A 15,255-nucleotide genomic window follows, 5' to 3' on the forward strand; every position below is an offset into this window, starting at 1 on the left:
TCCTGCAAGCAAGCTACCAGTGCTGGCAGTCACAGAACCATGGAATGGAAGGGGTGGGAAGAGACCTCTGAAGACCATCCAGTCCAACCTTCCTGCTAATGCAGGTTCATCTACAGTAGGCTGCCCAGGATTGCTTTGTCCAGGAGGGTTTGGAATCTCTCCAGAGAAGGAAACTCCACAACCTTTCTGGGCAGCCTGCTCCAGGGCTCCAGCACCCTCACACCAAACAAGTTTCTCCTGAAGTTCAAGTGAAACTTTGGGCAGCCTGTTTCAATCTCTGACCACTCTTGCAGTAAAGAAATTTCTCCTCATCTCCAACCTAACCCTCCCGTGGTACAATTTCAGGCCTTTTCCTCTTGTTCTATCTCCTGATCCTAGGCAGAACAGCCCAATCCCCACCTGCCTCCAGCCTCCTCTCAGGGAGCTGTAGAGAGCAATGAGTTCTCCCCTCAGCCTTCTCTTCTCCAGACTAAACACCCCCAGGTACCTCAGCTACTCCTCACCAGCTCTGTGTCCAACCTAAACCTCTCCTGGCACATTCCAGGGCCATGCAGTTTCCCAAATTCCATACCTTTTGCACCAGCCCTGTTCTTCACCCCCACCCCCCCCCCATTTAACACAGGAAAAACAAATAAACAAAACAACTCAGAGCCCAAGCTGCTACAGGGAGTCTCCTGCAAGGTTTCTACACTTACCACATGTCAAGGCAGGTGGAATACTCTGTGGATCCCAGAAGGACATCTGGAGGCCTGTACCACAGGGTCACCACTTCATTGGAATAGGTGTGGCTGGGCACGGACTTAGCTCTTGCGAGACCTGTGGGATAGAGACAGAGAATTGGTGGTGTCCAAGCATAGAATAGAATAGAATAGAATAGACCAGACCAGACCAGACCAGACCAGGTTGGAAGAGACCTTTGAGATCATCAAGTCCAAGCTATCACCCAACACCATCTAATCAACTAAACCATGGCACCAAGCACCCCATCCAGTCTCTTCCTAAACACCTCCAGTGATGGGGACTCCACCACCTCCCTGGGCAGCACATTCCAATGGCCAGTCTCTCTTTCTGTGAAGAACTTCTTCCTAACATCCAGCCTAAACCTCCCCTGGCACAGCTTGAGACTGTGTCCTCTTGTTCTGGTGCATAGATGCAGGCTGCCAGGGAGGTGGCTGAACACTCATCCCTGGAGGTGTTTGAAGAGACAGAGATGTGCTGTTGAGGGCCATGGCTTAGCCCCAGCTTAGGGCCAGAGAAGGGTTGGACTGGGTGATCCTGAAGGGCTTTTCCAACCCAACCATTCCATGATTCCATGAAACCTCAGATCCATTACAGATACCCTGCTGACAACCATTTTGGTTTCAGCTTGTCTGGAATTCAGTTTCCTGTCCAACCATGAGCTATCCCATATCAAACTGGAAAGGTTCTGGGAGAGCCCCTCACATGCTAGCAGCAGCAGAGACCACACTCTTCCAACAGTTCTACAGCAGCCTAGCTCCTCTGGGGAATGGAAGAATATTTCAGGGCTGTGGTTACTGTTCCCATCACAGCCCTGCAAACATATATTCCAAACAGTCACAGCCCCTGGCCTGTCACCCTCCTCTCCCTCACTGGGAGCACTGGACTTGCAGGAGTCATGAGAATCAGGAGAGCACGCTGCTGGCCTGGTCTTCTGGGCTGCCTAAACAAAGAGCTACCCAAACAATGGCATCAGTAAAGCAGAGCCATAGAACCACTGAGGCTGGAGAAGCCCTCTAAGACCAGTGGTTCCACAAGTCAACCCAACACCACCATGGCCACTAAACCACAGCCCCAAGTGCCATGGCCACACATTTCTGGAGCACCTCCAGGGATGGTGGTGAATTACTGGTACAGAAACATTAGCTCCACCTTAGAAAGCACTGAAACAGAGAATCATGGAATTGTTTGGGTGGGAAAAGCCCTCTAAGATCATTCAGTCCAACCAGCCACCCAACACCACCATGGCCATCAAATCATGTCCCCAAGTTACACATTTCTGGAACACCTCCAGGGATGGTGACACTGCCACCTCCCTGGGCAGGCTGTGCCAATCCCTGGCCACTCTTGCAGCAAAGAAATTTTTCCTCATCTCCAACCTAACCCTCCCCTGGCACAATTTCAGGCCCTGTCCTCTTGCTCTATGTCCTGTTCCTAGGCAGAAGAGCCCAACCCCCACCTGCCTCCAGCCGCCTCTCAGGGAGCTGTAGAGAGCCATGAGGTCCCCCCCTCAGCCTCTTCTTTTCTAGGCTAAACATCCCGAGCTCCCTCAGCTGCTCCTCACCAGCCCTGTTCTCCAGACCCTTCCCCAGCTTCCTTGCCCTTCTCTGGACCTGCTCCAGCCCCTCAATGGCCTTCTTGGAGTGATGATTTGAAGAGCTTAGAAAGAATGCTTTGGATAGCCACACATGGAGCACTACCAAGCTCCTGCAGCTCTTGTTTGGATGCTCCAGGTGCCTCTAGGTGACAGCTACCAGGGTGGGTTTTTTCAAATATCCTTCTGCAAGAAAATTTGCTCCCTGTTTGCCACCCTTTCCACATCCAGATGTGCTTACTCATGCAAAATTCATTTAACCATATCCTTCAAGTGACAGAGAACTGAAGGGCTGGAGTAATTAGCCCAGCATGTTCCATCACTTTCTTGAAGGGCTCCCTGTCTGTTTCCATGGCTACACCACGGGAAGAGTGGCAGCCCCGTCTGGAACAGGCAGAGCTCAGGAGGGATCATCCAAACTTCAACCCCTGAATGGCCAGTGTGCAGAAGAGCCTAAAGGTCCACGCAGAGATGCCCAGGTGAGCACACAATATTTACATCTTGCTGCCTGAGCACTTTTCCAGCCTGGGAAGGTGGAGTAAGGGCTTCCTACCACCAGCCAACTCCCATTCCAGTTCCTGTGCCTTCCCAAAGACAAAAGGCCAACAGCTATCCTCCTGCTGCAGCCAAGCAGAGAGCCCAGCCAGTGGAAGTGAAGCTGTGTCAGAGCTGCTGGGAAGCTGTGTGCAGTTCTGGGGAGAACAAGCACTGGGGAATGCTCTCCAGCACTTCATGCTCTGGCCCTCACTGCGCACACTGAATGAAGAAGGTGCTGGATGCATCACAGCCTGCAAGGCTTGCACAGGCAGCAGCCATGAACCATGCCTTGGTTCTAACTCATCCACTCATCTCAGCAGCTCAGGACACCCTGCCATGCCATGTGTTCAATACACAGAGGGAACCTCAGAACAGGAAGGGACCTCCAAAGGTCATCTAGCCCAAACTCTGCACTCAGCAAGGACATCTCCAACTAGATCAGGTTGCCCAGAGCCCCATCACGCCTGACCTTGAATGTCTCCAGGGAAAAGGCTTCCATCACCTCCCTGGGCAACCTGTTCCAATGTTCCATCACCCTCATAGTACAGAATTTCCTCCCTGCTTCCAAGAAGCAGAGATGTGGTGCTGAGGGCCATGGCTTAACCCCAGCCTTGGCAGTTACAGAACGGTCGGACTGGGTGGTCTGAAAGGGCTCTTCCAGCCCCCAGGAGCTGATGATTCTGTGATCTGTACAAGGGGGCAATAAACAAATCCATGGCAGCCAAATTCCCAGCACGGGCTGGGGGATCATTCTGGCACTTCATTTCCTTAGGAGACATCCTAATACACTTTCATTTCCTCTGAGAAACAACGGCAGGGCTGGAGATCAATGACTACTGATAGCAACCATTACTCCAGCCGTGGTCTCCCTTATTCTCTGTCCTGAAGAAAGCCATTTTTCACAGCTCATCCATTTTTAATCTGACAAAGGCTCTCTGCTCTCCCTTTTCATTTGCCTGCTGAGCCTTCCCACCACTGTTTCATTTCCTGGCAGCTCCAGCACAAAGAGGAGGAAAGCAAAGCAGGCAGCACCTGAACAAAAACACTCCCAATGATGATCCGTGTCTGGGAGCCCTGCTATAGGAGAAACAGAGGCCCACAGCCACTCCTGGAGTCCACCTCAGGCATCAGCAGCCTTTTCTCACCTTGTTTATTCAACAACTACCACTCACTATAGCCTGCTGTGGAGGATTTGATGTCCCACAGCCAGCAGATTAAACAAACCTGGAGCCCAGCGAACACCTTCAGTCCTGCTGCTGATACTGTGTAAACTCCTGAGCCATCAGCTGAAGGTCTGGTCCTGGGAGGCTAGGAGGCCTTTGCTCTGCGGCTGTGCCAGCAGTCAGTGTGCCTCTGACAGAAGCTGATTTCTGGGTGGGTTCTGCCCTGCCTTGAGTGCATTATGAAAGCAAAGCAAGCCTTGCTCTCATCTCCAGCCTGCTCCTCACATCACTGATCAACTGCACAACCCAGAGAGACTCCCCTTCCAAGCACCTCTCTGCAAATTAGGCATTGCTGGGAGGAAAGACATGAAGAGAATCAGAGCTGCATTTCACACCTTCCTTCAGAGGAGCCTGGTGTGCTGGGAAGGTGGGAGAAGGGCTGTGGTAACCCAGTGCTGAAACAGCCTGCACCACACAGAGCACAGGGCTGGGCTCCAATGAAAGGGGTCATGGCCCCTCAGAATTTAACCTCATCCCTCCTCATTTTTCATCCTGGTTCTCAGAAGAGAACTGGAGCCCATCTGGTTTTGCAATTTTATGAGGTCATGGAGCCAAGAAAGAAACCCCAGCTTTACAACAATAAAATATGGAGATATTTCATCTCCCCTCAGGGCCTGAGGGCTCAAGCAGATGACAGCTCCCAGGGAAATGCCTTTCTGGTTTTTTTTAAGCAGCACAGAATCACAGAACTGTGGAGGCTGGCAGAGACCTCGGAGATCAGAGAGTCCAACAGCTCACCCAGGGCTCACGACCCCACCACTGCTGCTCAGCCACTGCCACTAAACCATGTCCCCCAGCATGCAGCTTTTACACACCTCCAGGGATGGTGACTCCACCAATAGCCTGGGCAGCCTGTGACCATGCCCAAGAACCCATTCCAGGAAGGGTTCCTCCCCTGGAACAATTTGAGGCTGCTTCCTCTTCTCCTGTCACTTGGTGAGGTGAGAAGAGACCAACCCCTACCTGGCTCCAACCTCCTTTGAGGTAGTTGTAGAGGGAGATGAGGTCTCCCTTAGTCTCCTCTTCCAGAGACTAAGACAAGCACAGCTTTAGAAGGCTTCTGGCACCTTCCAAGTGCTGAAAAGCACCAACAGAAAATGTATGGAAAGCAGCCAATGATTATTTCTGACACCATTTCTCCAAGTGCCTTACAGTCCCAACCCTGCTCTTGCCACCTCTGTCCACCTCCAGTGCTGCTCTCCAGCACAGCAAACCCACACTGAGCTGTTAATTGCAGCAATGCAAATTAAAATACCAAAAAAAAAAAAAATAATCCATGTCTACATTAACAGTGAAATGGCCAATTAGCACATAAGGCTCCCTCATTACTGCTGCTGCCTGAAATGTGGAGCCCGTGGTGGGCAGCAGTCCTAAAAATCAAAGGCACTTTACAGAAGCCAAGTTTTCAGCTTGCTTCACAAGTCCTGCTGGAAGCAGAAGCTGAGAAGCTGACCCACAGGAAGGAGAGAAAGTCCCACAGTGCCTAAAACCACTGCAGAAAGGTCACAGAACTGCTTGGGTCATCCCTGGAGGTGTTTAAGACCAGGCTGGATGAGGCTCTGGCTGGCCTGATCTAGTGTGGGGTGTCCATGCCCATGGCAGGGAGGTTGGAACTAGATGATCCTTGTGGTCCCTTCCAACCCTGACTGATACTATGATACTATGAAAAGCCCTCTAAGATCATCCAGTCCAACCATCAACCCAACACCACCATGGCCACTAAACCATGGCCCCAAGTGCCACGGCCACATGTGTCTGGAACACCTCCATGGATGGGGACTCCACTACTGAAATTTCAGCCTTTTGGCCTTTTTTGAAGTTTACATTCTTACAGCCACCTTCCAGTGAGCAGAGCAGGACTACTTCCCCTTCCTCTGACAAGCCCTGTGAATGCAGGTCTGGACAATGAATGGAGTGGAATGGAATGGAATGGAATGGAATGGAATGGAATGGAGCAGAACAGGTTGGAAAAGACCTTTGAGTTCATCAAGTCCAAGCTATCACCCAACACCATCTAATCAACTAAACCATGGCACCAACTGCCCCATCAAGTCTCTTCCTAAACACCTCCAGTGATGGTGACTCCACCACCTCCCTGGGCAGCACATTCCAATGGCCAATCTCTCTTCCTGTGAAGAACTTCTTCCTCACATCCAGCCTAAACCTCCCCGGTGCAACTTGAGTCTGTGAGGAACCAGAACACACTACTCAGGGAGGTTGTGGATTCCCTGGTCATCCTGAGGTGATCAAGGCCAGGCTGAATGAGGCCCTCAGCAAGCTGGGCTAGTGGGAGGTGTCCCTGGCCATGGCAAGGGGTTGGATCATGAAGGTCCCCCCCAACCCATTCTGTGATTCTGCCATTCTAATTTGGTGGTCCCACAGCCAATGAAATGAAACCCTTTGAGGGTTCCCCTCCTTGGCAGAACTGCAGTGGCTTTGCCTTCCACCTGCTACCTTTTCATCAAGCATTGTGTTGCCCACCATCACTGCCTTGGCTCAGGAGACAGCCCTGCAACTATCTCCATGGAGGGATGCCTGAGGCACAGGGCTGGGTCAGAGCTGGAGGGTGGGATGGGAAACGACTGGACCCATCTGCCTGACACCCCTCCAGGAACAGCAGAGCCTGGTAACTGACTGCTTGCCTACCAAAGTCTGCCAGCTTCAGCTCTCCCGTGTCGCTGATGAGGAGGTTCTGTGGTTTCAGGTCCCTGTGCAGGATGTAGCGCTGGTGGATGTAGGAGAGGCCACGCAGCAGCTGGAACAGCAGCAGCTGCAAGAGAGGGGACAGACAGCAGGCACCTCTGTTAATGTTCAGTGCACACAGCCACAGCTCATTTGCTCCACCCCACGCAGGCTGGGTACCAAGAGTGCTCCCAAACTCTCCTTCATCCCACCCACACTCAACACAACCAGATTTCCACCCAAACCCCTTGTGCTGGGAGGGCTCCCAGCCCAGCCTGAGAGCCCTGCCCCACACAGAACAGCACCAACCCAAGGCGTCTGCAGCAGGCTCCCTTCCTGCCCAGCCCTCAGTGTGTTGCAGTCACCCACGTGGCCCTGGAGATGAGGAGGTGGCCTGGGGACAGCTGCATGTCACCTCTAATTACAGGGAACAGCAGCAGGGGGGAAGGGCCACTGCAGCTAAAACAAAGAGGAAATTAATGGCAGAACAGCAATGCCAGGGAGCCACAGCAAGAGGGAAGGAGGGGAGGGGTTTTTCTTTCAAAGCAGGATTTTATTCCTTCAAAGTAGATTTTTTTTCCCCTCAAAGTAGGATTTTTTCCTTCAAAATAGGATTTTTGCCCTCAAAATAGGATTTTTGCCCTCAAAATAGGAACTTATTCCTTCAAAGTAGGACTTATTCCTACAAAGTAGGATTTTTTCCCCTTTAAAACAGTATTTTATTCCTTCAAAGAAGTATTTCATTCCATCCAAGGAGGACTTTTTTAACTTGAAGCAGGATTTTTGTTGTTCAAAGTTGGATTTTTCCCTTCAAACCAGGAAACATTTCAAGAGGAACCTAACTGAGCCCCCACCATGTAACTTTGTACTCTGAACTGGGCTCTATAAATCACCTCTCCAAGGACAATGGGGGGCTGGAGCAGGTCCAGAGAGGGGCATGCCCACTAAACCATGTCCTCAAGTGCCACAGCCACACATTTCTGGAACACCTCCAGGGATGGGGGCTCCACCACCTCCCTGGGCAGCCTGTGCCAGCCCCTGGCCACTCTTGCAGCAGAGAAATTTTTCCCCATCTCCAACCTAACCTAAGGCATAACTTGTTTGGGCTTTTCCACCCCAAACCATTCTGTGACTCTGTGAATAAGAACAGACTGGAAGCTCCTTCTCCCTCTGGTCACAGCAGACACAGCAGCCTTCTGTGCTGCCTGAAGGGAAGATTTGGAGAGGAATCAAGGGACAAGAGACAGTTTCTGTCTGGGTGACAGCCCTGCTGTCATTCAGACTGAGGAGCAGGGCTCAGAAGCAAAGGTCTTCCTGGTTTGTCAGAGGTGGCTTTTGCAGTCAGCTGCTCACACAAATCACTGTTTACCTCCAACACTGCAAGCAGAGGGAAAAGGCAGGACAGAACCTAAGCGAGGATGCTTTCCCCAAGGGCTGCAGCTATTTCCGTGCAGCAGCACTAATTAAAGAGCAAATTGGCTTCCCTGCACAGATTCATTGCTGAGGCAGAAAGGCAAACAAGCAACACAGGCACGACAGATGCAAGCCTGTGCTCGCAGCTACTGGATCCTCCAGTGACAGGAGCCCCAGAAAATGGACTCAGCTGCAGAAGAAAAGCACCAGATATGGATTTGCTTCCATTCCTGGGGATGTAACAAGATAGGTAACAGAGGCAGTTAAATTAAAGGTGATATTGGAGAGTTTAAAGGCAGTTAAAGACAGCTGCCTCTTCACAGGCTGTGCTGAAATGAACTAAAAAACACCTTAGAACAGGAATACAACTCCACAAAACTGTTCAGGGCAGCTGCAAACAAAGGGTCAGGAGAACCAAGAAGACAAGGCAAAAGGCCACTGGAAGGAGCCCTGCACCAGGCAGACAGGAACACAACAGCATGAACACCATCATTAAAAAAACAAATCACTGCTGAGGTCAGCTGCTGCCATGACCCAGCAGAAGCAGTGGAGTTCCTGCTGCAGGAAGCAATCCAGATGTTTCACCTGCTAGGTCAGGAAGCATGGGCTGTCTCTAAAGGCACCAACAGCTGCAGGAAAGCAAGCCAGGAGAACAGATCTCAGTAGGTCAGACCATGAGGAACAACACAAGGAGAGAAGCAGCAAGTCCTGTACCCCTCTGTGCTGTGGTACACACCAAGGTGTGCAGCCATAGGGAGCAGCTCATAGCTCCAAGCAGGGGCAAGACAGCAGCGGTAGCCTCCAGCAGAAACACAGCCCCCTGTGGGGCCACATCTTCAGGGTTCAGTGATTGCCTTCAGTTTGGGGAAACCAGAAAGATGCCCTGAAAACCACAGAGAAGATGAGGCTCTGCCTACAAACAGGGACTTGTGAGCTGATGGCCTCATCTTTCCTCTCTAATTCTCACACCGTACACAGCACACTCAGAGTTAGCAACAAATGGTAGCTCTCCAGACTTGGCAGCTCCCCAGGCTGTGTACAATGGTTAGGGAGAATCCCTGGAGAGACACAACTGCTTCTGTCCATGGTCCTTCTGATACAGACACTGCAGGTGCCTAAGCACATTTCTGTCACCAGGATATTTCATAGAGTCTCAGTCACCAAGGTTGGAAAAGCCCTCCAAGATCATCCAGCCCAACACCACCATGGCTGCCAAACCACGGCCCCAAGCGCCATGGCCACACATTTCTGGAACACCTCCAGGGATGGGGACTCCACCACCTCCCTGGGCAGCCTGTGCCAATCCCTGACCACTCTTGCAGCAAAGAAATTTTTCCTCACCTCCAACCTAACCCTCCCCTGGTGCAACCAGAAGCAACTTCCTTTCCTTCTATCATTTGTTAGTTGGTAGAAGAGACCAACCCCCACTTCATTCCAGCCTCCTTCCAGGGAGTTGTGGAAGCCAGCAGGTCCAGTGAAACGCCACAGAAATTACCCAGTCTGCATTCCACAGCCAGTGGTGCACAACAACCATCGGTTACTGCCCAGAGCCCTAATTCAGTGCTCTTTTGCAAACATTATCCTTTCTTGAATCACAAAAGCTTCCTGACATCTCCAGCAAGGAGAGATTGCTTTTTCTTTTTTTTGCATGAGCTTCTCAATTTCAGGAAATTAAAGACTGGAGTAAAGCTCCCAGTGTGAGGACTGATGACTGAAATTCTTCCAAGGTGGAACACTGAGACTGGTGCCAAAGTGCAAGACAAGTGTCACAGACAGCATCAGGGGGATCTCTGCACACTCTGCAGCGCTGACTGGCTCCCCTCTGATGTTCAAATCACTTGGCTGGCTTCCCAGGAAGTAACTGGATCAGGTCTCTCCCAATCTGTCTTTCCATTACATCCTGCTAATAAACTCCCTCCTCCATCCTCTGGGATGATTCTCAGCAGATAGCTCAGAGCGGGGGTAAAATAGGGTTTACAAGTGAGATCAGCTCTGGAAATGCTTTATCATAAGCCCGGAGCTGAGAGATGAGGAAAGATCTGATACTGAATCATAGAACCCTGGAATTGTTTGGGTTGGAAAAGCCCTCTAAGGTCATCCAGTCCAGCCATCAACCTGACACCACCACAGCCACTAAACCACGTTCGCAAGCGCCATGGCCACGTGTTTCTGAAACACCTCCAGGGAGGGGGCATCCACAACCTCCCTGGGCAGCCTGTGCCAGGGTCTCCCCACTCTCACCACCAAGAATTTCTTCCAGCTCTCCAGTCTGCAAGGAAGACATTCCTTCCAGTAAGGGAGGCAGACTCTGGGAGATGCTTACATGAAGAATGTCCTGAAAGACTCTTGTAACCCATGGCTGCTGTGCCAAGCACCCTCCCTTCAGCTATCCATCAGTTCCCATGGACCACCTGAGGTGACGTGCCACACGCAGCAGCTACTGCTGCTCTAATGCCTGCTCTTCTGGGCTCTTACCTTCACATTCTCTGGGTGAAGCCCTCCAGGGTGCTTGTCCATGTACTGACACAAATCAGTGTGCTGCAAGAGAGTCAGATGGAGAGCAAAAAAAAGCATTAATATCCGTGTGAGTGCAGCAAGAAACATCCTGCTGAGGAGCAGGCAGGGAACACGGCAAATGGGGAGACTCTTCAGCCACAGACAGCACACACACGTGGGGTTTGGCAGCCCTGGAGGCTGACTGCTCTGAACATCACCACATGGCAATTCTTCACTCTTCTCCTAACATTCTGCACGTGGTAAATTCGTGACAGAATCACAGCATCACAGAATGGTAGTGGGTAGGAAGGCACCTCTGTAGATCACTGAGTCCAAGCCCCTGCCAAGGCAGGATCGCCTACAGAAGGTCACACAGGAGCACATCCAGGTGGGGTTTGGAAGCTCTCCAGAGAAGGAAACTCCACAGCCTCTCTGGGCAGCCTGCTCCAGAGCTCCAGCACCTTCACACCAAACAAGTTTCTCCTTAAGTTCAAGTGAAACCTCCTAGGTTCCAGTTTGTGTCCATTGCCCCTTGTCCTGTCACTGGGCACCACTGACAAGAGCCCAGCCCCATCCTCTTGCTCCCCAACCTTCAGCTCTTGCTGAGCATTGATCAGCTCCTCTCTGGGGCTGCTCTTCAGCCCCAAGGCTCTCAGAGAGAGAAATAAATGGAGAATTAAAAAACAACAGAAAATCCCCAGTGTCCTCCTGACCAGCTCCTCTCTATGCTGCACTGTTTTCAGCTCAGCACTGCCACAGTCACACCAAGATGTTTCTGTGAACAATGAACTTTTCCTGATCTTCATCTGTCAGACAGTTTTTAAAGACTGCCTTTTATTGCTGCTGCCCCCCCCACCTCCAAGGTTCAAGTCCAAAGCTGTGTCATGTTCCCAGCTGACAGACTCCCCACACTCATGCTCTAATTCCAGGTGTCCAGAGAGTTCAGTCACTGCCAGGGCTGCTTCCTGAGGCTCTCCTGCTCTCAGCTTTTAACCTATCACTGGGATGCACTCTTGCAAGGAAAGGTGCTGCATGAAGTTAAATTGCATTGTCCTCTTTCAGGGTCAGTGCTGAAAGCAGCCCCTCTGACCACCTCAGCTGTTCCATCAGCACTCATTTCCCAATGGAACCGTCGCCAGCCCAGTGTGACCCAAAGCTTCCATTTTTGGCAGCCCCTGGATCACTAAGAGGCCAGCACTAATTTAATCAGGACATCTCCCTCAGTGTTGGAAATGGGCAGCAGTGATTAATGGCAACAGTGCACCAGCTCCATGATGTCAGCCCCATTAAGTCAGTTGAACCCAGCCCCTCTCAGGTTTGTTAGGTCTCAGGCATTCCCCAATGGAATTGCTATTACAGGAATATTGCTGGTCCCAGACACTCAGATTACTGAGCCAGCACAGGCACAGGTGTTAAAAAAGAACCAGAGGAGACATCACAGATCTAGACCTCAGTAAGGCCAGTGACAGAGGTGGTTCAGTCCCCCAGCCCAGCTTTGGAGACTGCAATGGGGAACTCTAAAGTTCTTCACAGAGAGAGTTGTTAGCCACTGGAATGGGCTGCCCAGGGAGGTGGTGGAGTCACCATCCCTGGAGGTGTTCAAGAGGGATTGTAAGTAGCATTTGGTGCCATGGTTTAGTCATGAGGTCTGTGGTGACAGGTTGGACTTGATGATCTTTGAGGTCTCTTCCAACCTTGGTGATTCTGTGATTCTAAGTGTTGCCTCTGCACATTCATATTACTGGATGCAGTATAGCCTGGGGTTGAACCAGGAGAGGTTTAGGCTGGAGATCAGGAAAAACTTCTTGACTGAAAGAGTGGTCATGAACAACCTACAGCCAGAAAGCAGAGTATGGAACCACTCTGAAAAGTCAGCTGAACATTACAAGAGCCCCAGCAGCCACTTCCCCACCTCTGAATCTGGTGTAGCCTAGCCCTCCACTTGTAGCCCACTTCACTACAAAGCATCACCTCTTACAGCCTCCGTTCTCTTGGAGGAAGCCAAGGGTAATTCTGGCCTGACCACTGGTCATCCATGGCATGGGAAGCTTGTCCAGCAGATTCAGCACCCTCTAGACCACTCCCAGAACAACAGGTACTTCACTCACCACATATTCAAACACGAGTGTCAGGGTCTCCTTGGTGTGGATGATGTCATGGAGCAGCACGATGTTGGCATGCTTCAGTCCTTTCAGAAGAGAAGCTGGAAAGCAAACCACAGAGGTCATCTTCAGAAGGATCCAAAGGTTTTACACTGACCCAAGGGTTTTACACTGACCCAAGGGTTTTACACCTATTGCCTCTTTTTCTTTCTTTTTCCAGTGACTTGGATGATCTGAACCTATTCAGCCCTGGCTTTAAGGGTGCTGGAGCAGGCTGCCCAGAGAGGTCTCCTCCTCTGGAGACATTCAAGCCCCATCTGAACGTGTTTCAGTGTGACCTGCCCTGGGTGACCCTATGCTGGCAGGGGATTGGACTGGATGGTCTCCAGAGGTCCCTTCCAACCCCACCACTCTGTGGTTCTGTGATCTCCCCCACTGGTCCTTAAGAGAACAATAGTGATGTGTTCTGTGAGCATCACCCTCAGATTTCACATGAAGTTGCCTTCTTTTAAGGTAAAAAGCCTAAACTGTTGTTGAAAAGGCAGTGCAAGAGCTCACAGCAGTGGGACCGAGGTGCTAGGACTCGCCGAGTGTTTCTGAAGACAAATCCTGCTGCTCCAGAACTGCTGCCACTCTGCTTCGCTTCTTTACCCTGGGTATGAAATGCCAACAAGCAGATGGCAGTCCTTGGAATTCCTTTTCCCTAAGTGTTTGGAGGAGGCACAGCAACACATAAAGGTTTTTTTACACCACTTTGGGCAAAATATTGCAGAGGCTTGCAGGGGCAGGAGCTTGCTGTGCCACCTGTTCTCGCACGGCCCCTGACAGCAGCCTCCAGCAGCGCACCAAGCAGGGCAGAGGGCTGCTGCCGTTCTCCAGCAGTGAATGCCAGCCCTGATGGCACTGCTGGGATTTGTACACAAGTTCACGACCTGAGCTGCTGAAAGCCCCAACGCTCAGCACTGCCCCATTTAGCATTTGCATAGCTAAAGCAAACCCTTTGTGTTTGCCTGAACACCCACCAGACACTTCCCCTCGACAAGGGGATGCTCTCATCTCTCAGGAGCTCCTGCCAAGCTGCCTCATTGCTGGTGCTGGTCAAGGAGCTCTTTTGCTGCTCCCAGAGGAGCTGGGCTCTAAGCTTTGCTCACTGCAGCAGCAAGCCAAGGCAGATGGACTGCAGCCAGCTCTTACCCACAACCTGAGCAGCATCAGCAAACCACTGCTCTGCTCCCTGTAGGGCTCACAGCACAGCCCAAGCCTCACACTCTGAGAAACAGAGAAACATGGAATTGTTTGGTTTGGAAAAGCCCTCTAAGATCATCCAGTCCAACCATCAACCCAACACCACTATGGCCACTAAACCATAGCCACAGGTGCCATGGCCACACCTTTATTGAACACCTCCAGGGATGGAGACTCCACCACCTCTCTGGGAAGCCTGTGCCAATCCCTGACCACTCTGGTAGCAAAGAAATTTTCCCCCATCTCCAATCTAAACCTTCCCTGGTACAACTTGAGGCTACTTCCTCTCCTCCTATCACCTGATCCTAGGGAGAAGAGCCCAACATCCACCTGGTTCCAGCCTCCTCTCAGGGAGCTGTAGAGAGCAATGAGGTCTCCCCTCAGCCTCCTCCACACTAAACACCCCAGCTCCCTCAGCTGCTCCTCACCAGCCCTGTTCTCCAGACCCTTCCATAGCTTCCTTGCCCTTCTCTGGACCTACTCCAGCCCCTCAATGTCCTTCTTGTAGTGAGGGACCCAAAACCAAACCCAGCACTCAAGGTGTGGCCTCTCCAGTGCTGAGTCCAGGAGGACAATCCCTGCCCTGCTCCTGCTGGCCACGCCATTGCTGATCCAGGCCAGGATGCTGGTGGCCTTCGTGGCCACCTGGGGCACACCACATTCCAGCTGTTGTCACCCAGCAACCCCAGGGCCTTTGCTGCTGGGCAGTTTCCAGCCACTCTGCCCCAAGCCTGGAGCCTTCATGGGGTTGTTGTGGCCCAAGTGCAGGACCCAGCCTTTGGCCTTGCTGAATCTCAGCAGTTCAGGACGTTCTGTGTTCCAGCACAGACCCATCAACAAACATGCAGAAATTTCCCCCTCAGTCCTGCAGTCCCCAGCCCTGCACTCTGCCACTTCCCCTTCACACACCTGAATTCATTCCCTACAAGGAAGCAGATTTGCTCTCCTGGATCCTGCATATCACAGAATGCAATTCACTGAAACTGGACTGCCTAAGGGAGACCACACTGACCACACACTTCCCATTTCTCCCCACAGGATGTATTCTCATTATTTGTGATCCCAGCCTCATTAACTCATAAAACCCCCAGTATTAACCCAACCTCCCCAAGAAAACAGCACACAGCACCTTACACCCTTCTGAGACAGGATCATGGAATCACAGAATGCTGGGGTTGGAAGGGACCTCTGGAGATCATCCAGTCCAACCCCCTGCCAGAGCAGG

The 15,255-nt window shown here is 51.6% G+C and overlaps 1 protein-coding gene and 1 non-coding gene across 7 annotated transcripts in view; both read right to left on the minus strand.

The window, feature by feature from the left end:
* Positions 1-15,255, minus strand: part of CDK14 (cyclin dependent kinase 14) — a 147,698-nt gene that overhangs the window by 88,677 nt on the left and 43,766 nt on the right. For all 6 annotated transcript variants that reach the window (XM_054161029.1, XM_009904763.2, XM_054161030.1 and 3 more), the window contains 4 exons: positions 12,792-12,886; positions 10,663-10,725; positions 6,739-6,862; positions 696-816 (listed from right to left, as the gene is read on the minus strand). In XM_054161029.1, the coding sequence (XP_054017004.1) occupies positions 696-816; positions 6,739-6,862; positions 10,663-10,725; positions 12,792-12,886 (403 nt within the window). The remainder of the gene's footprint in view (positions 1-695; positions 817-6,738; positions 6,863-10,662; positions 10,726-12,791; positions 12,887-15,255) is intronic.
* Positions 7,880-7,992, minus strand: LOC128897220 (small nucleolar RNA SNORA17). Its single transcript, XR_008462239.1, has one exon. It is a non-coding gene; the product is annotated as a small nucleolar RNA SNORA17 (small nucleolar RNA).

Source organism: Dryobates pubescens, chromosome 4, assembly GCF_014839835.1.
Source record: "Dryobates pubescens isolate bDryPub1 chromosome 4, bDryPub1.pri, whole genome shotgun sequence".
NCBI lineage: Eukaryota > Metazoa > Chordata > Aves > Piciformes > Picidae > Dryobates > Dryobates pubescens.